The 27,423-nt window shown below is 54.3% G+C and overlaps 1 protein-coding gene across 1 annotated transcript; it reads right to left on the reverse strand.

Annotated features, from left to right (window-relative positions):
* Nucleotides 1-56: 56 nt before the first annotated feature.
* On the reverse strand, nucleotides 57-27,293 carry LOC122367050 (serine/threonine-protein kinase Warts-like). The gene is made up of 10 exons (XM_043339828.1): nucleotides 27,048-27,293; nucleotides 22,933-23,142; nucleotides 16,984-17,253; nucleotides 8,922-9,033; nucleotides 5,750-7,548; nucleotides 4,995-5,092; nucleotides 4,331-4,503; nucleotides 3,226-3,401; nucleotides 1,737-1,859; nucleotides 57-1,172 (listed from the first exon to the last, which is right to left on the reverse strand). Exons 2-10 carry the CDS (start codon nucleotides 23,041-23,043, stop codon nucleotides 744-746), a joined length of 3,291 nt encoding a protein of 1,096 aa, XP_043195763.1. The 5' UTR covers nucleotides 23,044-23,142; nucleotides 27,048-27,293; the 3' UTR covers nucleotides 57-743.
* Between the last annotated feature and the right edge of the window lie 130 nt (nucleotides 27,294-27,423).

A 27,423-nucleotide genomic window follows, 5' to 3' on the forward strand; every position in this document is an offset into this window, starting at 1 on the left:
CGACACTAAGACGATCGCCACCTACCTCAAACGCTCAACTTCTCAAGACAAAACACCGTAGTTGGCAATGTTTATTTATAAGTAAAGACGTGAAAAAGAGCGTGTAAAAATCACCAAGATCAACAAGTTTGCGGGTCGGCTGGCGGGGAGCACTGGGAGACAGGGAGACAAGTAGGGGCCGGGCGAGACGGCACTCAGCGACCCTGCGCCGCCGCCGCCGCCGCCGCGGGCGCAATCACTCGCACACGCACTCTCGCACACTCGGGCTGCGGCCGCTCACTCCTCTCACTCGTCACTCGCACTCGCACGCGCGCGCTCACTCCGGGTTGGCACGTTCACGGAAGCGACAGAGCGGCATCGACCTCGGCAACACGGTCAGCAGTAGCAGCAGCACCGCCATAGGCGGCGGCGGCGACGGCGGCGATCACACTACCAACGGCGTATAACATTATGACAAAATATGAACTCTGTATATATAGATATCGGCATATGGGGGCGCTTCGGGCGCCCGGCGTGTGACCGTGGGCGCCGCTGCCGGGGCGCCGGTGCCGCGCGCGGCCGGCCCCGGTGCCGCCCCAACACGGTCTGACTAGGAGGGCCTGCCCCGCGCACCGTCCGGGCCGGCCGGACGCGCCGCCCGCCCGCCCGCTCGCCTCCGACCGCCGGCTCAGATCTCTACCAATCCAAATAAATTATCTCGTCAACAACACGTCACGACGCCATAGTCAGACGGCGCACGCACGTCACACGTACACCGGATCGTCCACCATACGCTGAGCTCCGTTCGACGGGCCGTAGCCGTCGAAAAACCGCCGGAACGTGAACTCGAAGAAGCCCGGGTGCTCGGCGTCGTCACCGCCGGTGGCACTCGACTGGGCAGCATACTCCGAGTCCGAGTCCGAGTCCGACTCGCGCACTCGGTCGTCATCCACCGGGTCAAAATTGCTAGTGTCCGTGGGGTACCGAATGCGCGGCACGTACGGGGCCGGCATGCGGCGCACACCCTTCTCAAAGTCTATGCTGGCGAAGAACGGGTGCGCCTTCACCTCGGCGGCGCCGTTCTTGCCCAGCCGCCGCTCGGGGCTGGTGAGCAGGCGCAGGATCAGCTCGCGCGCCTCACCGCTCATTCGCGCCTGCTTTGGGATCTTGAGCGTCGTCTCGAAGTTGATCACCTGAGGAAGGCATGGAAGCGATGTTACTGTGGAGCGCTAAGCAGAGCGAACGGTTCCGCGACGCGAAACTAGTTAGTACACAGCACAGCACGTGTACTGACAATATTACGATCTTATTACGATCTAAGACCGGACACAGGGCAAGCAATCCGTTACAACGCAAAAACCGTCGATTATCTTTGAGGCCTGTTCGGAAGTGTATATTCTGTGTCGCCAACGGTCGAGCGCACAGGAAGCTGACTTCCAATAATGATCTAGCACAGCTCGCGATGAGAAGCCACCTGTGACCGTTGGCTCTCGAGAAAGCGATCATGTGCGAGTAACACAGCAACTTAGCGGTATGCCGAGGCAGTAATAAAAAACAGCACACTGCACAGAAATGCAATTTCACCAACACACATTTGGCTTTGATAAAAAAACAACCCAAGAAATTATACAAAGGGATAAACCTGACAAACTGCCCGCGGTGTCCAAGAGATGGAACATTTACTGTCTGCAGCAGCCTGCTATCGCCAGGGACACGGTCCATCCATCCTGCTCAGTACCCAGCTCAGCTCAGCCTACCTTGACTTGCGTGTCGGCCGGTACAGACGCCAGGAAGGGCGGCTGGCCGACCAGCATCTCGTACAGGATGACGCCGACGCTCCACCAGTCGCAGAGCTGAGTGTAGCCGGTCCTCATCAGCACCTGCCGGAGCGCGCCGAAAGGTCAGCCGCCGCCCGCGGCACAGGTGGCGCCACACGCGGCCAAGCGGGGATCAACGGCGAAAGGAGACCCTCCCTTTGGCTGTCTTAAAACGCAAATCAACTAAGTGGACACTATATTTGTCTCGGAAGGCAGTTCAATTATTCTGAATCAGTCATTACGCCTTCAATATATTACTTGAAATCAAGAGATGGTCCGGTTCCACGAATTTGTCGCTAGAATTGGAGAAAATATTCCCTCTTGAGATATTTTAGAACTTTCTCAAGAGCTCGAGAGAAACCTCCAGGGCGTTGCCAGATGGCGCTTCGGCCAGGGTACCAACAGGAACGCCAGCGCGCGTTCTGCCAGCCCAGAACTGTGACGTCACGCCAGCTGACGGCCGCTCTTGGCGGAGGATTTTAGATAGCAAAAAACGAACCCGCGCGCAGGGTGATGAAAATGAACGGAATATTATGAGAGATTTAAATCTCTTGGCGGATGAATAGCAACCGGGAAAACGCTTTGATGACCAGTGTGTTACATAATTATCCATTCTGCACGAGCTTGAGCAATGACCACTTGTAAGATACTAGAGGTTACACATTGCACTTCCTGACGCTTAATTCATCAGTTAAGTACCTTTAACACGAAAAAAAAAATGATAACTAGTCTTGCCTGAACTCGAGCGTAAATGAAATATAAATGGCACCGATATCAATCATCCACTGGCGATCGGGGAGGGATGGGGAGGGGTATCGGCAGTTGCCCCTCCAGCAGCGTTCCTAATAAATAGACGTTAAGCTATCCATTTTCCTCGCAAAGAAAATAAAACAACTTTCATAGTCCAAAGATCAAGAACGGAAGCAGAATCCGAGTTCTTTTGAATAACTATTTTGGGAGTAAGCCCTCACACGTCAGCATCCAATACCGCCTTTCTGAATTTGGATCTGCCAATGTAGTTAGCAGTCATCATTCAGTCATCAATACAGGACTGACGGTATAGTGCATTTTTTTATTATTGGCTGCGGTAAACGATTCTGCCTTTCTAGGCTTCTATTTTCCTTACAACTGTTCGGAAGTGTATATTCTGTGTCGTCAATGATCAGACGCACAGGAAGCTGACTTCCATGCTCATCTAGCACGCACTTTCTGGGAAAACCACTCACAAAGAATGGCTTCACATTCAAGAAAGCATGCCTACCCCTTCTCAAACACTCCAGCCCCGTCTGTTTTTCCCTCCCACTGTTGTTTGCCGTACGGGGACGAGTGGCGGTGTACTAGCTCAGAAGTCACTAACTCAAATGTCACTAGCTATTCTGACGTGCACCCGTTTCATGCATCCCTCCCGTTTCTCTCCACTGTGTCTCACCTCCGGGGCTATGTAGTTGGGCGTGCCGACCAGCGAGTGGGCCTCGCAGCGCTGGTGCTCACGCCGTCGTCTCCTCTCCAGCGGTTTGTTGCCGGCGTGGAGACGGTTGCTACACCGACACTCGTTGTTCCAGTCCTCGGCCAGATCCATACTGTCCTGTCGACTGTGTGCGTTCGCTGCCAGGAGGAGACGGGAAATCAGAGACGAGGTCACAGGGCAGGTCGAAGAGGAAGAGGGGAAGAGGGAGGTAGTGTGTTCAGGACTGGTGGGTGTGGGGATATGATGATCGCCGATCAGCGTCTGGGGTTCCAGGGTGCCCTAACGGATCAGTTTTAACTACATACTGAACCACATAGCGTTAGGTAGGACTGGAGTTCCAGGTAGGACTGGAGTTGGAACATAAGACTTCCCATGCACCAGATGCATTACGGTAGGATACATAACACAAAAGAGTTAGCCAAAGCGAGTGTTCATGCACAGACGGAGTAGGTATACATATATCGATCAATATACATTGAATCATTACCATTCGGAAATCATCAGCATAAAATGAATAAAATGCAGAGCAGCAGTTCATATCTAGGAATCAGGAACGGGGTAATCTAGCAGCACGCAGCACACCAAGCGGCATGCCGAGCGGAGCTGAAGCTGGAGCATCGAACCGCGTGCTAATGTGGTATGAAGCTGGATCATACGTATTTCATAATATGTACATTCTCTGTGTACATCGGCCGCCAGGCACAATGCAAAAATTGGCGGTAAGATTGTACACAAAGTAGTGTGGGTAAATCGTGACAGAAAACACAAACTAGCCTCACCGTGGCTCGGTGAAGCGCCTCAGACTGGTAGCCAGAACGGTAGCACTTGTCAGATGTGTCAGTGCGCTACATAGACTCGTCACCAACGGAAAGCAGTCACCGGAGACAGACCAATAGGAAGACTGATTTGACAAAATTGTGTACGATACTGGCTTCACTCACAAGACTTGACACACTGACACTTTTCACTATTTTGACCTCCCCATCGATTCTGAAGAGTAGAATCCCAAATGTTTGCAGTCCAACCGCGCTCGAAAACCCACCACCCTAGGGCGTCGTCCACTCACCACTGTAGTATTTCGAGTTGTGCGTCCACCGAAATCCTGTGCAAAGCCCGAAGTCGGTGAGCTTGATGTGTCCCTCGCGATCAATCAGGATGTTGTCCGGCTTGATGTCCCGGTGGATGAAACCCATCTTGTGCACGTACTCGAGCGCACACGTCAGCTCCGTGATGTAGAACCTGAACGGAAGAGGATATATTAGGGGACGACGTGGCGACATTGAGCGACAAAGGGGTTTTATCTACAGACTGCATGAGGTGCGGAAACGCCGGGGAAGACCGGCAGAAGACGAATAAGAATTGCGTCACTGCTAACGCTTCCCAGTCCATGATTTCTCAAAAATGATAACAATTACCAGTATTGAGCTGTGATCAAGGATGATCAGAGCAATGAAACAAATGCAATATGTAACAAGGGTAATTACAAGTAACTGAAGAAAAATGTAACATCTCTTCTGCCCAATCATTGCAAACAAAAACAATTATCCTAAAGCAAGAAACACAAACAAAAAAGCTGGTCTATTATAAATTACAAGCAAAAAACAAGAGCCTGATAACGATAATAAGCACATTTGCTCTAAGTGAAAGCAGCACATCACCGAACCACATTCCCTTGACTCTCGTTCCCCGCAACTCCGCGACTCCTGCCGCAGCTGTCGCCTGTTACCCACCTTGCGAGCGACTCCTCGAAGATGCCGAACTTGATGAGGAGCGACATCAGGTCCCCACCGGGAATGTAGTCCATCACAAAGTACAGGCTGTCCTTGTCCTGCGGAACACGTAAACATGGCCAGCGGTCACTAACGGTGTACGTTACAACTTCAAAACACTCTGAAAACAACAGAAGTTGACAAACCAACTGTTACCAGAATACAAAGGTGACAATTAAAACGTGGAGAGACCACCGAGAAGTAACGTAAAACGAACAATTTAACTTACATACAGAAACAAAATGGCAGTGGTACACTCCGAACACAGTTAGATGAAAATCAGATCACGAGGATTACGTTGATAATCTGATTGGGTTTGTGCGGAAGTGTATATTCTGTGGCGCCAGCAGGGCGCACAGGAAGCTGACTTCCACCTCATTTATTTGGCACACTTAACCGGGGACCTGCCGAGGTCATGGGAGGTCCCCTATTCTAAGTGTGCTGCCAACGAGTCCGGCTAATAGCATTTGAAATCACCGCTAAAGAGAACCAGCATGCGAATTATGAGCAGAAATACACTGTCAACCCAAAGCAGCCACCGAGGGCAAAGGTTCCAGCAAAACCAACTAGAACTCAGCACCCAGTTTGCTATGATATTCAACACACCTCCCCCTGCCCCACCATCACTCCACTTACCCTAACACCCTACCATCCTAACCTCCACAGCCACATCTACTCCCACTCGCCCCTCGCAGACCGCACAGCGCGACACTCACCTGGAACGAATAGAAGAGTCGTACCACCCACTCGTTCTCCGCCTCGGCCAGGATGTCGCGCTCCGCCTTCACGTGCGCCACTTGGTTCCGCTTGAGCACATCATTCTTCCGCAAAGTCTTCATGGCGTACAGGTGGTTGGTGTCGATCTTACGCACGAGCGTCACCTCGCCAAACGCGCCCACACCAATCACCTTCACCTTCTTGAACATGCGCTTGTTCATCTTGGCCCTCTTCAGCCGAATGAAGTTGGACTCCTTCTGGTAGAGCATCCGCCGAATCTGGTTCCGCGTCTGGTCGTTCATGTTGCTCTTGGACATTTCCGACTCGAGCTGGCGCCGCCTCTGCAGTCGCTGCTCGCACGACTTTTGCACATTCTCGACATGCTGCTCCATGAAGAATTTGAACGCCTGCGGAGAGTACAATTTCACCTTGCTGTCTCGCCGCTCCTCGTCCCTCTCGCGGCTGATTCGTTTCCGCTCGGGGATTGGCGACTGGTGGGTCATTTTGAAGTCGCCAGTCGCCTCTGCTGAGGGCGGAGGCGGCGGCGGCGGCGGCAGGCCGCGGCTGCTCGGTGCGCCGGAGCTGTAGCCCGTGTCCTCCGACATGACAAAGCTGACAGGACTCTGCGGGTGCGAGTCCTGCGAGCTCGGGCTGTCACAGCGCTCGGACAGCGGCGGCGGCGGCTTGCGCGGCAGCACTGCGGGCGGCCGCTGCGGCGGCAGGGGCGGCGGAGGAGGCGGACCCTCCTCCGGCTTGTCGTCGGCGTCGAGCGGCTGTGGGACCGGCAGGTCGCCCGTCATGATGGCGTTAGTGATGCTGGCCAGAGGTGTGTTGGAGATGTCCACCTCGCACAGCCCGCCGCCGCCGCCGGAGACGAGCGTCACGTCAGCCGCCTCTGCCAGTCCGCCGGGCGGCGGGGCCATCTTGGAGGCTGCTAGGGTCTGCTGATAGGTGGGCGGCTGGCCGGAGGGCGGCGGTCCGTCGGCCATCTGACGCTTCAGCTGCACACTCTCCGAGTAGGTGGGCGGCTGCAGAGGCGGCGGACTGGCCGCGTACGAGGGGAGCGCCGGCGCCACCGCCGTCTGCAGCACCGGCTTCTGCACGTGCGTCGACTTGACCGACTGCATGATGATAGGCGAGTGTGACTTGGCCTGGAAGGCGGGCAGCGCGTGCAGCACAGAGCCGCGCCCGCCGCCGGCTGACACGGGCGTCACGCTGCCCGACGAGCAGGACACGGGCGATATGCTCGGGCTCTGGCGCGTCTGCATGGAAGCCGTGTAGCTGGGTGGCGGCGGCGGCGGCGTGGCCAGCCGGCCGGCCACCGTCATGGGGTAGGGCGGCGGCGGCGGCGGCTCCAGACTGAGCGCCTGCATCTGCTGCGTCAGCTGCTGCTGCGCCGCCGGACCGTTGTGCACCACCATCGGCTGCCCGCGGCCGACGGGGCTGGCGCCGCGCGGCACGGCCGCCGCCGCCGCGCCCGACACGTTCACGTAGTTGGGCTGCTGGCTGCGCGGCGGCACGGAGACGGGTGACATGCGCCGCAGTCGCTGCTGTACCCGGTTCGGCAGCTGCGGGGAGGGCGGCGCCGGCGGCAGCGAGCGGGGCGGTGGCGGCGGCGGCGGCGGCTCGGCAGAGTAGCCGGCCGCCGTGGCGTACTGGAGTCGCGGCGGCAGCGCCGGGGCGCCGCACGGGCTCTCGGACCGCGTGCTGCCATTGCTGCTCTCCAGCGCCGGACTGCCGCGGCTGTAGGTAGAGCCATCGCCTCGCTCGAAACTGGAGTTGCGCGTCACACGACCACCTGCAACAGAGGACAGAGAGTCAGGGTAGGCAGGCGAAACAAAAACCGTTACGAACGCAGAATAATCGAGGTGGGATGGATAAGCCGATGATACACAGACAAATGCTAGTGACAAATTAACAGCACAAGTATAACACCAGCCAGCAACTGTTCCAACCCATCAAACACCCCACATTTCTCAATGACACACATGTTTGCATCCCATCAAACAAAAATAGCCTTCGGCCTGTATCTTTTGGCTCTCCTTCCACCAGGCCGCATCGTTCGCATACTTCGGAGCGACAGCATTGCGCAAAGCTCGCCGCATTCCTATACAGCTCTTGCCGTATCGCATCACATCTATCGCCTCGACGGAGCGCGAACTCGCGAGCGCTCGGCCCTGTGACGATAGCTCGGTGCACTCCTGACGGAGGACATCTGCGCCGAACAATCCGCGGGCCGGCGACCCAGCCGGCATGGCGTCGCTCGGTGGCGGTGACCCCTTGCCCCCTCCCCTCCCCCTGAGCAGGCAGAGGCGCGCCGCATGACACCCGACAGTGGGTCGGCCGGGCAGACAGGGCGGCGGCCCCAGGCACCGCGCCCAGCCGCCTCACAGAGCCGCGAGGGTAAACGGACGCTGCCGAGTGCCGAGGTAGCCCCAAAACGCGCAGCATCGCGACGTCGGACGGTACTGGAGAGAGGATAGAAGACAGGCGATTCACAGGGGACCGTGCTGACAAGATACTGGGATTCTCCCTTCTCCCCCAGCGGGCGGTGCCGGCAGTGGTACCGTGTTGCCGTTTCGGACCCTCCGACCCACCGGGCGCGGTCGGCGCCGCCCGTGCGCGATAGGCCGGAATTCAAGTAAATATTTGGAAGACATCCAGGCGGTATGTCAGCGCCGCGAGGAATTTCTTCGAGGTCAGCTGCGCGCCCCGCGCGAAAACAGACGTCGCGCCAGCCTGGCTGCCGCCGCCGGGTCGCCGCGGTACGGGGGGGGGGGGTGACACCGAGGGGGCAGCTGTCACTGGCGGGGAAGACACAAGCCAGGCCGGAATTCCAACCGCCAGACAAGGGTCGCGAGAGCGGTCACCCGTCATACCACGACGCAATCCCGTAGTATACAGCAGGCCAGGGTACAGCCAGGCGCGCCCCTCATACCCGAAATCACAGCCGCCGCATGCCACGAGTTACAAACATTCGAAACCGTCTGCACATTCCGTGTGATTCTGCTAAGGAACGCAGAAGAGGCCAGTGCGCAGCTCCCACCCAACCCTGAGTCTTGCGATACATCACTGCGACGTTGATCCCTCTGTCTGTCTTTGGTCTCCTGGTCACAAAGTCTGCCTATCAACTGATTAACAGACGGGCTCACGGACGGAGGCCGGTCTTACCTGTGCTGACGGGCGGACTGGGCGCTCCTCGGGAGCGAGGTGGTCCGGCAGCTCCGATCGCTCCAATCAGCTCGTCCAGATTCCGTGCTCCCGTCAGACTCAGCACCTGGCGCTGGAAAAGAACGGCAGCTCAGGTCAGGGCAGGTCACAGAGAGAACACAGCACTCCGGTCATAGGTCAGCTGATCAAGGGACAAGGGTCGGGTCAACACAGTCTTGCCACGTTACGGGTCAACACAGGTCAGGGTCAAATCACAGGAGACACATCATAATGCTGTCGTAACACGTCAGTTCAATACAGTTGGGTCAGCACAGGTCAAAGCCAGGTCACAACGGGTCGGCTGACGACAGGTTCGCTCAGCCTGGGTCAAAGGTAGCTAGGGATACAAAACGAGCGGTCACAGGCACAGGCGCACGGACCACATCGACACTGGATGACAGAACCCACTCCTGCGGCAGGATGTTGCCCTTGTGACTAACGGGGCCCACCACCGGCAGAGATCTTGCATTATATTACATAACTCAGCAACACATACAACAACACATAATGACGTCACACAAACATATGGTTCGGTCACGTCACAATATGCCTAATGCAAAAAGGAGGTAGACGAACAAAAACACTTTGAGTATTTAATATTGTGCTCCAGTGAAGGAGCCACGTTATACCACACACCAGTTATCTGCATGGGTAAACCATACAAATGAGGATTTGATGGGAACATCCTGACACGAGCTTATCCGAATACATTCCAACCGAAAACCAGTCAGCATTATAAAAAACACACACGCTTGAATCTTCTGAGCATTTGAATTCACGGGTTTATGAGGAAGAGCAATATCATTTCATCCAGCGGCGGGCCCATCTGGCCAGTGCCAACCCAGCACGCAACGTGGGGCCGTTTTCACCGTCACGCGAGCTCCGCCAGCTCCGACGGAGGGCGCCGGTAGACGGAACGGGAGGAGAGAGAGACGTCTGCCGCGGGGGTGGGCGCGGGGCCAGCGCCGACCGAGGCCTGCCTGCCGAGCGGACAGCTACACAAACATAGGCCGCCCCGCCAGCCGCATTCCACGGCACCGGCACAGTGCTGAGCCGCCGCCACACACACATACACACGGCACGGGGACGGGGATAGGAGATATAGGGCCGCAGCTGACACACATACACACGGCACGGGGACGGGGATAGGAGATATACGCTGAGTCGCTACCACACACACATACACACGGCACGGGGACTGGGATAGGGGATATAGGGCTGCCGCCGCCACACACACATACACATACACACGGGACGGGGACTGGGATAGGGGATATAGGGCCGAGTAGCCGCCACACACAGATACAAAGAGCACAGAGACTGGGATAGCACGGGTAATGGTCATGGGATATACGGCTGCAGCCACACACATGCATGGGACCGGGATAGCTTAAAGGGGACACACGGCCACTGCTGCCACATGCATTGGTACACATAGTTAGACAGGGACGGGGATAGCACGGCTGGGGACCAGTGCACTCGGTAGTGTTTCAAGGAGGAACCCGTAGATTGAGACAGAGACACCCGCGAACAGTTGAACAAAGTTCGCGTGCAGATGAATAGAATACGCCACAAAGAGAGCACATCGCATCAACAAAGACGCACAAAACGAGAAATGACAGTTTTAACACGAATAAAGAGACAAAGGGCTTGATAAAATACGCCTCGAAAAGCACAAAACACAGGAAGAGCATTGATCACAGCAACTGATAGGGAGCCAGGGATACATTCCTCGACAACGGCTTAATAGCACAAAATTCGATCCGGGGCCTAACGAAACCCGTGCGTGTGTTGTGGGAAGCGGGAGGGCGAGGGGGGGGGCACGCAACGTTCCGCACGCGACATCATTCACGACGCACAAAGAAACGACGGCGGTAGGTACGGGATGAAGAGGGGAGCAGAAGCGCACATAGACCGTGTGGTGGGGCAGGACAGAGGAAAGAACAGAGGCAAGTGAAATACACTCACAGGAAGAAGGTAGTCAGTCGACGGAAGCAGTAGTGGCGGAACACCTTCAATTTGGGGAGGGGGGGGGGGGCACTGCCGCCCCCGGTGCCCTCCCCGTTCCGCCGCCTATTGACGGAAGTGATACTTTGTTTCGATCCTTTCTGAGCGTTCCTTGTTCATTTGAAACCTGCTTCTTATCATTGATTGCAGAGGTTCATACCTGATCTGCGACAATACATCGAAGCTGGCTAATCAACAGCAAAATACAGCGCGATGACTGACAGAGCAGGCGTAAATACCTACTACAAATAGCTGTATGACACATCCCAACCATTGTACTCCGACATCATTCGCAGCGCGTCGCCAGGCCATCCAGAGAAGAAAGGTAAACATCGAGGGTCGACAATGACTAATTCCAAATTTATTCAGCAATGCCAACAATGCACACGTAGAGCTAGGGTTTATGTGCTCTGACTCAAAGCACATAAACGTGGGGGCAATGTCCCGGCGTCTTGCAGTGGGTAAAATGTACCCATTGAACTGGGCTTAAATATGACAGAGTTAGCAACGCCAGAGAGACAGAGTTTTGGAACGCCAGAGAGTTTCAGAAGTGATGGTTCAAGCTGTCCCTTCAAAAGCAAACTTCTTAACTGACAGCTAGCTTGACCACACATGACTTCCGCTCACTTCGATTATCAATGACATGCCAAACGATAAATATTCCATAGTCCCATATAGCGTCAATAAAATAAGAGTGATAGTTGACTCTACATGGAGTTGTTCCAGCTGACCAACATTGTTCAGTCCGCGTCAATCGAGTCACTTCCTGGCTTCTCTACTCTACCCGGGCCATCGTCGGTCCATTAGACCGGAGCAGCGCGACTCCCTTCCCAGTTCCCACCTAATTACGTCCGCCAGTGCGGCACAGCCGCCTGGTAACAGCACACCCCGACCACCACTGGGAACAAAGAGCCGCTCTTCCGGCCACCTCCAGACGGACCGCGATATCCGCCGGTGGCCAGTGACGCGCCGCAGCGCCGACAAACGCCCCGCGAGAGCACCGCCCAACGCAGCCGTCCCGGCTCGGTTCATATTCTGAGCCCGTCTATTCATCTCGGCATCCCGCCCGCAGCGGCGGCCCGGCGCTCGGCCGGCGACGAGCGCCTGGAATGCGGCGCGCCTCTCACGCATGCCGGCCCGGCCGGTACGTCGGCGCTGCAGCCGCGTCATTAGTTCCGATCCAGATGCGGGCGGCCTTGAGCGCCGGCCGATTCCGGCGGCTCGCTCAAGCGCGCGTGCCGCCCTCCCAACGGACGTCCGTCGACCGACCGTTGGGAAGCAGAGCGTCGACAAAGCGGGACGGGCGGCGCAGCTGCCGGCCGTCGCCGCCAACCAACACATTCTGCGCATTCCAGAGTCCGTCGGCCGTTCGAACGGCGCGGCGGCACCGGCGAGCAGGGCCCTGCGCCGGACGCCTGAGACGACCGCATACCTCGGACGGCCGTCGGCCCGCCTGGGGGCAGGTCGGACGCGAGAGGCGCCTGCGCAGGCCGCGCCCCGGCCCGCGCCGCCCTGCAATATGATACACTGCAGCAAAATCGGCAGGGGCAAACCGCGCCCCGGGTCCGTCTACCCGAAAGCTTTCCAGATTTCTGGCTCTCCGCTTAGGCGAATCTGAAGCGCCTGACCTGATAGCTGATCTGAATGAGCCATCAGCTGCGAGCTCAGAACCCACTAGCTCCCCCACCCGTCCTGCGTGTCTCCTACACCGACTCACGCGCTGTGTCAGCCTATCCAGCTCACCGCTCCGGCCAGCATCTTTGTGAGGCTTCCCGGCGCACCACGAGCGGCCCAGTTCCCAGTGGAGCCGCAGGAATGCGGCCGGCCGATGACGTCACCGGCGGCATCAGGCGGCGAGACAAAGGCGGCCGGGCAGCGCGGCCACGCACGCCCCGCGGGCACCGCGCGGCGCGGCTCCCAGCCTGCCTGCCCGTCTCCGGCTCTGATGGTCCGTCTACTGGTCTGACATGAGGCCGAGTCGGCGCACGGCCCGCGGGTAGGTCAGCGCGTGCGGAGGCCGCGCTATGCGTGAGGCCGCTAACGGTGTCACTGCCCGACCGGCATGTCTGGAATGCCGCCCGACGCTTTACGCCGCTTCAGAAATAGCCGCCGCTCGGCCGCGGTCGGCGCGGCGCCGGCCCGACTGGGGCGGGCCACGCACTCGGCGGGGCGCCGGCCGGCCGCCGGCACACCAGTACCACGTGCCACAAGGCCGCTGCTCGCCGCGGGCGGTCATTACGGCACGAGGGCCGGCCGGCCGAGCGGTGCGGCGCCGCGGCGCCCAGTGGTAGCCCTCCCACCGCCAGCGTACTACTGCCGGACGGCCGCGCCCGGCGAAAGGCGCAGTGCCGCCGGCCGCCGGCGCACGGAGCCCGCTGACGCCGTCAGCTCAGACCCGGCCGTATGCTCATCACATGGTCGAGCTGACGGGCCCGGCTGTGCCGAGAGGAGTGCGGCGGGGGCGGCGGCCGACTGCGTGTCACTTTCACTGGGCCCGGCCGCCGCCCGCCCGCCGCCAGCAGTCCACACTTTCACACACGTCGGGGAGGGCGGCAGACAGCCGCCGGGAGGTGGCAGCGGCGGACAGAGGCTCCCGCACGGGCTGCTGCAGCCCTCCACCAGCCGAGCGGCTCCAGACCCAGCCACGGGCCTCCACCGCGCCGGGACGGCCCACCAGCCCCCGATACCGGCGCCATTCCAGCTTGATGCGCCGGATGCCCGCGCCGGTGGTGAAACGAAATGGCCAGGAAAATAATCCCCCTCCGCGCCGCCCGACGAAGCCCCAGCTCAAGCCAAGACCTTGAACAGACCATTCGCGAGATTCCTGTTACGGCGAGATGCCAGCGTCTCGGTCCGTTTCGAAAGAATGCCCTTATCCATCTGTCGGTTGGGACGTGTTTAGAAATTATATCACGATTACCGCGCCCACCCGCCGACATACCAGGAAACGATAGCGCAAATAAACACGGCGCACAGCCGCCGCCACTCGACGAAATTCCAATCACCTGCGCCAGATAATGCGCCGCCCATCTGCCAAGGACAGATCGGCGCCCGATGCGGCGCCACTCATCCCCGGCCGGTCGTCATTCGTACGCGGGCCGCAGACTACACGAGCGGGGTCCATTTCACATGCGCGGCGCGGGTTCCCCGGCCAGACCACCGGCCCCCACCGCCGCAGCACGCTCCCTTCTGAGAACGGCCGCCGTGCTCTCCAAGTCGCCACGGCGTGGCGCGGCACGCGAGCTCCCCGGTGCCGAGCCGCAGCAGCAGCCGCAGCAGCTGCCGGAGACGCGACCCAGCTGACACCCGTCCCGGCCGCCGCCTCTGGAATGTGGGGGGACGGGCGGCGCGCGGAGAGGGGCGCCAGCCAGCTGCCAGTGACGCGGGGTGCGAAGCGCAGTCGGCTCGGCCGGCGGCTGCCAGCGCGACGTTACTGAGCGGCTAACACACGGTGCCAGGGGACAGACGAACGAGCGGCGCGGCGCTGTCAGCAGCGCGGCCGCGCCGCGACATAAACACGGCACGCGCAATAACACAGCCGCCCCGCGCCCGACCGAGACACGCCCGCGGAGACGCGGGGTGAGGCACCGACCGACAGAGAGTGGAGCGGGGACAGAAAGGGAGACGGCCGGCCCGCATCGGAGGCATTATCTGCTGCCGTCGGCAGGTGGACCGACGGCCAGCCGCCGCTGCACCGGTTCGGCAGCTGGCGCCGCCGCATACCGGCGCGCCGGCACGCACCGGCCGCGTCACGTGACCGCTGGGCCCACTCACGGCCGGCGGTCACGTGACCGGCCGTCATTCAGCCGCGGCCGGCCGGCTGGTCTCGCTCGCCGGGCTGGCGCGTACGAAGGACACCAAGTCGCCTTCTCCCAGCCAGCAAACGGCGCCCCTCCCCTACATCAGACACCAGCTGCTAAATAACGAGCACCCCCAGGAAAGAACCACTAAAACACCAGATTTCCGCCACCCCGTATCAGGTGACCTCGCATTCCCAGCTGAAGATAGACAGCTGCACTTTAAACGCTATCATCTGCCCCTCTGCTCGCCTCACCCCCTCCTGCTAGATGGCCCTGTTTGCTTCATCCGTGGCTCGTGCAATGTAGCCACGGCCTTGCACCACCCGCTCGGTCAGTCGTCCCTTCAATCATTCATTCTTTCGTCGTTCGTTCGTTCGTTCGTTCGTTCGTTCGTTCGTTCGTTCGTTCGTTCGTTCGTTCGTTCGTTCGTTCGTTCGTTCGTTCGTCCATTCAATCATTCATTCGTTCACTGCCTAAGAGCTGGTCAACTTCGTCCGACAGTCCATTCAAACACCGTCGTAACTTATAGCCGTTGTGACCAGTTGGAATGGTTCAGGAATCAGGATGGCAAACGGCGTCAAAACAGGCAACAGTCCATCTCAAGGATTGTGCATACGCAGACACCGTACGCATGGTAGATGCTCCGCAATGCAGTTTGTAGATGGTTCCGCATGTTGATCCGTGAATCTATCCGGATGCGTGCAAAATAGGTGGATAGCATGAGAGACCGATGACGCACGAATGATCACAAATCGACGCTTATAGCCAACATGGATAAGATACGGCACTGTCCCTTTATAACACCGACAGACGGTCTCTCCTGAAAATCCTAAAATCATGCACAAGCCTAAGCTTTTGACAGGAACTGATAATCGTCCGTCAAAATCCGCGTCTTGACCTTTCCAAAATAACTTACACGCCGGTAGGTCAGCAATCACCACAGGGCAACTGGAAACTTTGCCAGTCGGTGCAACTGGAGCAGGGTACGTAGTCCGGTTTGTGTACGAAAATTACATCACTGGTCTCGACGAAGCCAACAGCCTCGCTGTGTAACTCTACACTGACTGGATGACCGCTGAGTGGCTGACTCTGTCTTTTCAGCCGGGTGACTTTTAGCAGGCGGTTTGGAATGGCTGGAAGTCGCCAGTCAGCGACCAAGATAACACTTTGATCACGGCAGCCGCTGGCACCAGCGAAGGAGCTATTGGACCACCAACAACCAATAACCAACCTACGAGAGGATGGAACCAGCCAAAGGAACAATTCTGAATCACTGAACTCAGTTCATTCACGCGCGCCGCTCAAGTTTCCGTTCGGGCAGCAGGTCACGCACGCTCCCCGCCGCCACGGTTGCCTCATCGGAAACTCTTCCTTTTCTAGCTCTCGGGTGGGTGTTGAAACCGGGCCGGGCAGCGGGTCACTCGGCACGCTGCCACAGTGGCGACCAGCCGTCTGCAAGGGCCCGTCGCACGCCCCTTCTCGCTACATGCCAGTGGTGGGGCGGCGGCTGCGCGCGGTTCGCGGAAGCGCTGGCCGTCAGTGCGCAGCCGGTCAGTCGGCCGGCCTGCCCGCCACCCCAGCTGGCCGTCCAGTCCGGCATATCGACGCCGCCATCAGATCTCGGCAGTCGCAGGACGCTGTCGCGACCGGATCGGACTAGACCGAACCGGCCGCCCGACAACTGGCTTTTCGCTTTCGATTCTGCATCGCGTCAAACGGTTCCGGTCGCGGCCGAGCGGCTTGTGGCCGCATTATCGCTCGGGTAAAATCCCTCTCGTGGGAGACAGAAGAGTAGACGACTCAAACACGCGTTTGTCGACCCGGAAACGGGTTCTACGAACATCAATGGCAGGATGTGTATCGGTGGGTCATCGGACAAGTTGGATGCAAGTGGCGGCATATGTGAAACGAATTCGTAAGGCTAGCATCAAACTAAGCATCTGTTTCTGGATGCCAGCTCACTATATCGAAATGATTGAGGTATTGGTTTTATTGCCTTAGGTCTGGTGACATATTGCGCTATACAAAATCATGCTGATAATTTTACAAAGTATTGATGCATACAAGTAGGTAAGCATCCGGTAACTGATGCAACAGTGCCAGTGTCTGAACTGAACTGTCAGTGACTGAACTGCGGCAAAAGAGTGTGGACTGTGGCTGTGACTGTGACTGCCCCTATGACTGCCCCTGTGACTGTGACTGCCCCAGTGACTGACCTCATCGTGTCCGAGCTGAGTCAGCTGGTGCAGCAGCTCCTGGCGACTGACGGCCGGCCGGCCGCCGATCCCGTCGCCACAGGCGAACGGCCGCAGCGAGCGCCGAATCTCCCGCAGCGCCTTGTCGTTGTAGTTGGAGCGTTTGGCGCGCGGGTCGCCGGGCGGCAGCGGCGCCGCCGGCCGCGGCTCGGCGCCCGGCTCCGGCTCGGGTGCTGGTGCCGGCCGCCGGCCCGCCGCCCGGCCGCCCCCGCCCACAGCCACGCCTTTGGGCTGCAACAGAGCGGCCAGAGGTCAGCCGTGGGGCACGCGGTCACGGAAGGGGACAATATCCGCTCCAATCGGCCATCTCCGGCGAGCTCCAGGGCTGCGGCCACCCGCTGCCGGCGCAGCCACCGAACGGGCCCAGAGGAGCCGACACAGCTACCTAAGGCGCGGCGCGGCTCTACATGTTCAGACAACCCGCCGACAAGCAGTCGCATTCCGCCGCGATCAGGCCAGCTCTTATCTAAACTGGCCTTCAAACACGTGCCTGAAACCAGATACGGCGCACGTCCTCCCCATTCACCCTCGTTCGGCTCCCTCCTTCTGACCGATTTTCTACGCATCGGCACACTTGCTACCTACAAACTGATAGGTAACATAGCACAGTAATCGAACGATAGCCTCTCATAAGCAATCAGGCAGAAAACGAGCAAACGGCATAGCACGGCAATTGAACGATAACATCTCATAAGGAATCAGGCAGACAGCAAACAACTGACAATTACTGACCATGAAAGCAGTGACCGCAACATCAGGCATGTTACATCAGGCATGTTACACCCTTCGCCATCCCTCCCATTTCCTATCTCGCCTAACTAAGATATATCCTGATATATCATATATCCTAACTAAGATATCCTTCTGTACCGACAAGCACAAAAAAAAAAACGCGGCAAAAGTTGCCACAACTACTCGAGGGCAGCGCTTTTCGAGCAGGCTGCGGCCCGAAGGTTGGGACTTTGATTGTGAAAAAACGCCCGCCCGCCGCAAAACACAAACACCGCAAAACGCGCAAAACACACGCCGGAAACGCCAACGCAAATGTCGCAAGAAGAAAAAAAAACACAAATAAATGCCCGCCCGCCGCAAACCGCAAAAAAACGCAAAAACGCCGCAAAAAAATAAAACCGCCCGCATCGCACGCACGCTAACCGCTAACCAAAAACGCCTAAAAAGCGCCCAACCGCCGCCAATCGCCTACAAATTGAACACCACAAACGACGCAAAAAAGAAAACCGCCCGCATCGCCCGCCGCCAAACACAAAACGCCCACCCGCCCGCCGCAAAACGCAAACAGCACAAAACGCGCAAAACGCACGTCCGAAACGCCAGACCAAACGTCGAAAAAATCGCACGACCACCACAAACCGCAAAAAACGCAAAACCGCCGCAGAAAATAAACCGCCCGCATCGCACGCACGCTAAACACCAACCGAAAACGCCTAAAAAATCGCCCGCCCGCTGCCAAACGCAAACACCGCCAAAAGCGCCAGGCCACCGGAAACCGAAAAAAAAAAATTAACACCGAAAAAGACGCAAAAAACGCCCGCATCGCCCGTCCGCCCGCCGTCAAACAAACACCGCAAAAAAAAAACACAAAACACCCGCCCGCCGCAAAACGCAAACACCGCAAAACGCGCAAATCGCACGCCCGAAACGCTAACGCAAGTAAGACCAAAGTGGCGCGAGACGTTACATGCATACCTCACAGTTATTTATTAATGCATGAAAATGATGAGATTCTTTAGTTTTCGCCACTTTAGGCAGTTAATGGCGCACTTAAGACAAAAATGGCGCACAACAGCCTATTTTTGTCTCGCTTCATAGGTATGTGTCGCTGCCTAGTTTTGTGCACTACCTTTGCAAGTTTCGACGAAATCGGCCCGTCGAAATAAATACGCGTAATATTCCTCGACTTTAGCCACTGTAGCTAAAGTGGCGCACTAGAGACAAAAACGACGCACATGAGTTTGTTGTATTCGTAGAGCCGTTTGTGGCACAGGTCATTTTAATACATCAATGTTGCAATTTTCGTCGAAATCGGCCCATAAATGGCAAAGTTATGGCCAAAACGCCTTACATTGAGAGTGCACGTGGTCACTCGAGGTGGGGTGCCACGTGCCACGTGTGGCCTAAATACATAAAGCGACCATCCTTTTGTACCAGATGAAAGGGGTCGTCAGTGCCCATGGGTAGACTTTCGGGTGCGCCACCATTGTCTCCCAGCGGCCGATCAAACTTGGCCAATCTTTAAATTAGGGCTTACCTCACTATCGGTCACAATATCTCCGGAATGGAGAACCCCGGGCGGCCACGTGTTTGACACCTAGTAGACCCAACACCAATGGTCATTATCGCAACCGACTTGGAACTGTGGCTGAAACCCATGCAGTGAGGTTATCACCTGAGCATAATTATGCACCAATGACTACCTATCCCAAAATGCTACACCACGTGATGAGGTGTACAACTATCCTAGAGCATCCCCTTGAAGACTGACCTCGATTGGTTCCGCTGGCATGCATTGTTTGCGCGGCACAGGCCATCATACCAGCAGTGGTCAAATTTTCACGGAGGTGGTCCCCTCAAACAAGTGCGGGGCGTGCACGTGCATTTCAATCGCCCCATATATAGCCTATGCCACCTGGTAGGCGACATGTGGGTGCATATCATACTGAAACATTTTTAACATCTAACGTGGAAATTTTGAGCAAAATCGATTTAAGTAATTTTTTCAAGAAATCCCATTGACTTAAGACGTGAAAATTTGTGCGCGTGCCACGTGCAAAAAAGTTAATTATATTTCAAGCGATTGACATTGACGAACGAACCTCCTGACCGACTACCGGTACTCAAAAAACAAAGAAAATCTATCGAGCCGATTTTGAGCAAATTGAGAAAACCCGTTTTGGCCCATTTCGTAACGTTAAACCAATGGCGGCTGCACGTGCAATTTGCACCCCCTTCCCGAAGCTGCCCGAAACGGCGCCGCCGGCTCATGGTAGATGCTGGGGCGGCCACCCAGCACATAAAAGCCCATCGCAATACAAGCACCCGTCTGCGAGAAATGCGATGCCGAAAATCCACCTAATGTTGAAGCCTATGGGCCTAAAACACGTGCACGTGCCACGTGCAAGAAAAATAATTATATTCTTAGCTGAGGGTGTTTCGTGGTAGATAATCTGTGGGGGCAGCTGCCCTGAAAATTTAATCAAAATCTATCGGTTCGTGTGCAAACGGTGCAAGGTGCCCCAATTCGCTGCACCAAACACGAATCCTATCCCGAAATGGAAACACCTTCAGTTTGTTTTTCAATAGAAAAACACAATTCTAAAGAATAGTGTTTGTCTAATGAAGAAACAACCTTCGGGTACGGCAGCGACGGTATAGGCCCGGGCAGCGCTTGTCGAACAGCACTGCGGATCCGAAGGTTGGGACTTTAATTGTGAAAAACCGCCCGCCCGCCGCCAAACGCAAACACCGCAAAACGCGCAAAACGCACTCCTGAAACGCCAACGCAAACTTCGCAAAAAACAATCGCCCGCCCGCCGAAAACCGCAAAAAACGCACAAAATGCCGCAAGAAACGCGCGTCCGCCGCAAAACGCAAACACCGCAAAAACGCAAACACCGCCGCCGCAAAAAAACGCCCGCATCGCCCGCCGACAACCGCGAAACGCCGCAAAAACGGCCGCCCGCCGCAAACCGCTAAACGCCGCAAAAAAAACGACCGCCCGCTGCCCGCCGCTAACCGCAAATAACGGCCGACCGCCGGCAACCACAAAACGCCGTAAAAAACGGCCGCCCGCCGCAAACCACAAAACACCGCAAAAAACTGCCGCCCGCCGCAAACCGCAAAACGCCGCAAAAAACGGCCGCCTGCCGCAAACCGCCGCTAAAACGGCCGCCCGCCGCCAAACGCAAACAGCAAAAACACCCGCATCGCCCTCCCGCCCGCCGCCAAACACAAAAACCGCAAAAACGCAAACACCGCCGTAAAAAAAACGCCCGCAACGCACGCACGCCCGCCGCCAACCGCAAAACGCCGCAAAAAACGGCCGCCCGCCGCCAAACGCAAACACCGCCAAAAACGCAAAAACGGCCGCCCGCCGCCAAACGCAAACACCGAAAAAAACGCAAACACCGCCGCAAAAAAACGCCCGCCGTAGGCAAAACGCAAACACTGACGCATTAAGACAAATATGGCACCCTGCGGCAAATGTGGTGCATTCATATCTGCTGTTTAAGCAGCCATCCCTTAATTACAGCGCATCCTAATCGTCCAATGTTCGACAAAGTTACGCACATTCTGCGCTTTTCGGCAAAAATGGCGCTTTGAGACAAACGTGGCGCACTGCAACAAACATGGCGCATTCGTTCATGTCGCTTAACAATTCATCCACCCACCAAATTCTAGCCTAATCGGACTTAAACTGAAGAAGTTATGTACATTTGAATATTTCACTATAAAATATCTCCGCAACGGAGGTGCCCAGATTTGCACGTGTGCCACGTGACCACCGGTGGTGCAAGTAGGACTTGTCCCCTCACTGATTGCACCATTTTAGTGTTCCTGGATTGTGCTGTTTTCGTGCTATAAGGCCACAAATCGGCAAACACACGATAATCTGGGAGGTACGCGACTCAATCACGTGGCCACGTGGCACGTGCCGGACCTCTGATAGCTTCACCGTTCACGCCACGTGATGACCCATCGACGTGGCCATCAGCATGTAAAAGATGACCCCGGCCGGTGTCACCGTCTCTGAACAGTGGACGGCTAAACTCGAAAAACGGGAAATTTTAGGGAAATTTCACCTTTCGAATATATAATTTCCCCAGAATTTTAAATTTTTCATTTCACAAAAAAAACCGAGATAGCAGTTGTTTAGCCCCCTTCATTCTGTGCCTATACCCGTTTTCAGATCGACCCTATAATAAAAACTGACTGTCTGAAGGCCATTTCCCCCATTCCTTGCATTTCAAAATGCTAGTATATTTAAGCACCAAAATTGACCCCGTGCCACGGCACGTGCAATAGCACGTGCGCCACGTGACCACTGGTGCGACAAGCTGGACTCATCTGCTCACCGGCTGCACTTATTTGGTGTCACTAGGTGGAGTGGTTTTTGAGCCATAGGACCCCCAGTTGGTCAATGTCGGATTTTCCCGGAGGTTACCCCATCAAACACGTTTGCACGTGGCACGTGCTTTTCAATCGCCCCATATCTGACCCATACCATGTGGTAGCCGACACCCCGGGGCACAACATATTGAAACATTTTCAAAATCTAACGTGGAAATTTTTTGCAAAATCGATTTGAAAATAATTTTTCGAAATCGCCATAGGCTTAGCATGGGGTAACTGTCCGTCCCGATTACCCGAAATTTTGTCATTTATATTTTAAATAATTACCACCATAAGGTGGGGTCCCGGCCCGAGATTCGACCCTAAAAATATAATCCATTTCTAACGTGGAGTTTTTCCGCAAATCGCATTTTAAATTTTTCCCCATGTTAACCCTATGGGAAAATGCACGTGCAGATTACCCCAAAACGTGTCAATTATATTTTTTGCAACTTTGCCAGAAGGTAGCTCCCCGATACGGGACCAAACGCTGAAAATGGCAACAAATTCTACCGTGCCGTTTCGGCGGCGATCAAAATGACCCAATTTCCGACAGAAACGCAAATGTCCCCCTAGAGAGGTAGCTCAGGTTGGGATTTTCAATAGAAAATCACAATTCTAAAGAATAGTGATTGTTCTTAATTGAAAAGTCCCAACCTTCGGATACGTTCGGGGCTGCGTAGAGAGCCCGTGAGCCCTCACTTCCCAGTCACTATCCTCCACAAAGTTAGCACGTGCGTGTGCTCGCCCCAGCTCGCCCGCCGTCGTTAGTAGTCTCACCTGTAGCGGGGGCGGCGGAGGGTCGGCGCCGTCCGCGCCGAGCTCCCCTCCGCCTCCGATGGGCACCGGCACCGGGTAGGGCGACAGATCACCGTCCTTCTGGCCGCTCATCTGCGTGCAGCATCACACATCTCTCACATCGCCCAGCGGCCCGCGCTCCGACTGGACGGCGCTGCCCGGGGCGGCGGTGGCGGCGGTGGCGGCGGCGACCTGCGGGAGGCCGGCGGCGCGGGGCGTCAGAGGAGGGGCGGGGTAACGGAGAGCAAAGGCGAACGGGAGGACCGACATTAGACATGGCTATGTCGCGGAACGAGAATTGAAATGTCGCAGTGCCACGACAATGAGGGGCTAAAAAAGCCTTATACGAATATTCAACGCCGACCGGTGACCCGTCTACGATCTGTCTACGAAAAGGTCAAGCTTTTCTATCGAAGCCAATGACCGAGAAAATCTAGCAAGATCCATTGAAAACAACCCTTCCTAACCTACGCATTGGCGGGAGATGAGCAAGTGGCCAGAACCACTATTAGCTCCGACTCAGGAGTAGGAGTGGGTAAGAATTTGGCGATTACGACTCGACTCCGGGCAAAACCGTCGACACCGACAGGCTACGACTCCGAAGTCCGCAGCCCAAAGAAGCTTTTTTTGTGGAAAAAAGGACACCTGCTACACACTTTCCACGCATGTCATTATTTTATCAGCACAATTTCACGCCCCCCAGCACGACAGGGAAAAGTCAGATCACCAGCACAGCGCGGGTTAGAACACAAATTCCACACATTTACCAAGCAAGAGTTGTAATAAAATATTTTAGCAGTATGAGCTAAGAAATGCATGGTCCTATGCCAAAGCTGACAAAACTTATGTGAGAGCTTCAATAATGAACATGGAGCCAAAACGGTTTTGATAAAACTAACTAGTATTTATTCATGTGATAAGCATGAAGCAAAATGAAACATACTACAGCCTCTGTAGGTAAATGTAGGTAGCTATTTCAATCACATTTTGCAAGGATAGCTCAGGGTAAAATATGTTGTATTTTTTAAGGAAGAAGAAATTACGCTAAAATAAATAAAAGTGAGAAGAGTGACTGGGTGTTCTTTAGCAACCACTTATCCCACAAATCACGATACTTACCTACAAAATATGACAATCAGTTTAGCAAAATATTTCAAAGCTCAGAAAATCTCATTTTCCTTCCATTTTGATCACAAACTGATTTTTTCCTTCTCATTGGCAAAATTTATTAGGTCTGTACAGCTCACAATTGACAAACAAAACAAGCCACTAATGAGCTTAGAAATTTGGAAATCCAACAGCATGCACAGGTACCTAGGTACTTCGATATACGTTTTTTCGGCTACTAGTCGTTTATTTGTTGCCATGTTTCTTGACGACGGTTTCGATGCGAAGGTCGAAAATTCGAAACGAAAACAATAAACGGCTAGTAGCTGAAGAACGTACCTATATTGAATTACAATGTCTAGTCGTAAAAGCTTGAAATCATACCTAGGTACTGACAGCAAAGACTTTGGCTTTGTGTGGGATACCTTTCACTTCATCCCACCAGCAGAATATTTGGAAAGATCTGCTTTATAGCAGGAGATAAGCTAACACCCATCTACTGGTAGAATGAACACAATGTTCCTAAAAATCCACTCCACATCCAGAAGGGGGATATAAAAGGTGCTAAGATGATAGCTTCAAAGGAGCTTCAAGGAGGCAGGAGTAATCCAGTCTTCCAAATATGGCAATTTTGATGAAATCTCATCAGTGCAGACTTGTCCAGCTGGTGCAGATTTGGTGCAGTGCAGATTTGGTTTGCTGTGAACTGTGATGCAGATTGAATGTGGCGCCATGCAAATTTGGCCTGGTGTGGTGCAGATTTAGTGTAGTGCTGTGCAGATTTGGCTTCATGATGGACATGGCGGACCAGACAAGATAGATGAGGAAAATTGAAGAACACTGTTGGAGCTTCTACATATAATTCAGTGTGCCTTCTGGTCTAAAAGAGTGTGCGGTGGTCAGAACGGACTATGCCAGTGCTGGTGGTCCCATCAACCATGTGGGTCATCCCCTGGGGCCTGCTGTGACCCAGCCAGAGCCAGAGGCCAGTCGAAACCACTATCATGTAGGCTTCCTTGTCATAGCCTATTACATTTCCTGCAATTCAGTGAGTAAGTAAGTGAATAAATTACTTTGAGGTCAGTACTCAGTAATGATTTAGACTGGCCATTTTTGAGTTTGGTGTATTTATTACTCTCAGCCCCCTTTGTTGTGGATTTTCTGACTGTCTGAAGGGTTGGTATGGATTTTGAACTTGGGCTGATGTGCCTCATTGACCTACATGCCATACTTTGCAGTAGGTATGGGGAAAAGAGGGAACAACTTTTCAAACAGAATGAGTTGATATGGGCTTGGAGAAGATCAAAGGAGCAAAACAGAACATACATTTATTTATATAAAGGGATCTATGTAAAGAGAGTGAGTACAAGATTCTTCGTCATTAAAGGGACCCTCCCACCTTCAAAAAAGTTAATGAATTGGCATGAAAGTGATGTCGCTCGGTTCAGAAAGAGCAAAAACGAATATCTACCAAATTTCATCGATAAATATTCACCGGTTTTCAAGATATTAGACTTTTACTTTTGTTTACTTTTTGGGATCTCCGCTGTTCCTAGCGACTTTATTTGAAAGTGCGGCATTTGTTGCGCGCAAAGCAGCATATACCACCGCGTGCTACAAAACATTTTAGTCAAACATTTAACGGACGTTCGAAAGCCTGATGACGTCATCAGATTCCCGTAATGGTTAAGAGATAGGGACCACGCTGGTCCCACCCTGCAAGTAAAGGGAAGAAATTTCTTGAACACCATAAAGCTGCGGGGGTTGCAACCAGGATAAATGGTGGTTTCTGAGCTTGGCCGCAAACTTGGCTATCTCAACTCAAAACTAATGTTAAAGGGACCCTCCCACCTTCAAAAAAGTTAATGAATTGGCACGAAAGTGATGTCGCTCGGTTCAGAAAGAGCGAAAACGAATATCTACCAAATTTCATCGAAAAATATTCACCGGTTTTCAAGATATTAGACTTTTACTTTTGTTTACTTTTTGGGATCTCCGCTGTTCCTAGCGACTTTATTTGAAAGTGCGGCATTTGTTGCGCGCAAAGCAGCATATACCACCGTGTGCTACCAAACGTTTTAGTAAAAGATTTAAAAATCGTTAGATCTCCGCTGACGTCACAAATTCTAAGGGGGCATACCAATGCACTAGCCCCTTAGAATCCGAAAACTGCAAGTTTGAAATTCCATATCTCCGAATTAAAGCATTTGTCGATGTTGTGAGTGCCCAAACCGGTATTTACAGGCCATGGCCACCAATTTGGCTATCTCAACTCAAAACTAATGTTAAGGTGGGAGTGTCCCTTTAAGGTGGGAGGGTCCCTTTAACAGTGACTGCCAAACAAGAGGCCATAGCAAGAAGCTGAAAGTCAAGAGATTGACAACTGTTTCAAGGGCAAAGTTCTTTTCAAATTGTATAGTCCATCACTGGAACAAATTACCAGAAGATGCTATAATGGCAACAGCACAAACACTTTCAAGAACCGGCTTGACCTATTCATGGCTCAAACGACTGTTACCTAGCTCAAAACCAATCCAGTACATATACCTTATACCTGATGTGGGCACCGAATAGACACACAGTCTACATCAGCCCATCATATTGAACCTAATCCTAAACAAGTTCAATTAGGAATTAGAATAGACATGAAGTTGATGCCTGTCAATTGCCGACAGCAGTCACATACCCATCCTAATATACGTCTATCCATTTCTGATCTTCTTTCATTGCCCATTTTAATGTAATAATAATGTAGGAGCAAAAATTTAATTAGGTAATAGCTGAAAACTGATTCTTGAGGCAAGAAGTCCAGACACACAATCTCCAAAATGCTTTGAGACATTCATGGTGTGATCAATGCCTGTCCACATAAAGCATAACACGTCAAAAATAGCAACGAAACCTGACGTTACTAGCTTCAAAATGACAGGGAAAATTATTGAAATATCAAAAAAGTGAAAAAGCAATATGTATAGACGACCAATACCCACCAGACAAAATTCAACACCACAATGCGCTTCGGATTTGTCTTGCGTTGTCAGCTGCTGCAGTCGTCCGCCATATTCACGAAGCCAAAAAGGTGATAGCACGTTCGCACAATCCCCGGTATTGGTCGATATTATTGCACTGTATGTATGTTTAAGATCACTATTCTCACACTGAAACTATCCGCACAATATGTCCAATCCACCAACACACTATATCGTGCTCTCTCAACCGCATAAAAATAGACGCCTGCGCAGAGCCCTGGTTTGGTTGCCAGATTTGTGAAATGAGATTTATAGGGAATTTCGACGATATTTTAAATATTTCTCTAGCTAGGATAACATCACTAAATACTTGGTTGCAGATATATGTGTTGAAAGA

This window comes from Amphibalanus amphitrite, unplaced genomic scaffold (assembly GCF_019059575.1).
Source record: "Amphibalanus amphitrite isolate SeventyFive unplaced genomic scaffold, NRLGWU_Aamphi_draft 000846F_arrow, whole genome shotgun sequence".
NCBI classification, from domain to species: domain Eukaryota; kingdom Metazoa; phylum Arthropoda; class Thecostraca; order Balanomorpha; family Balanidae; genus Amphibalanus; species Amphibalanus amphitrite.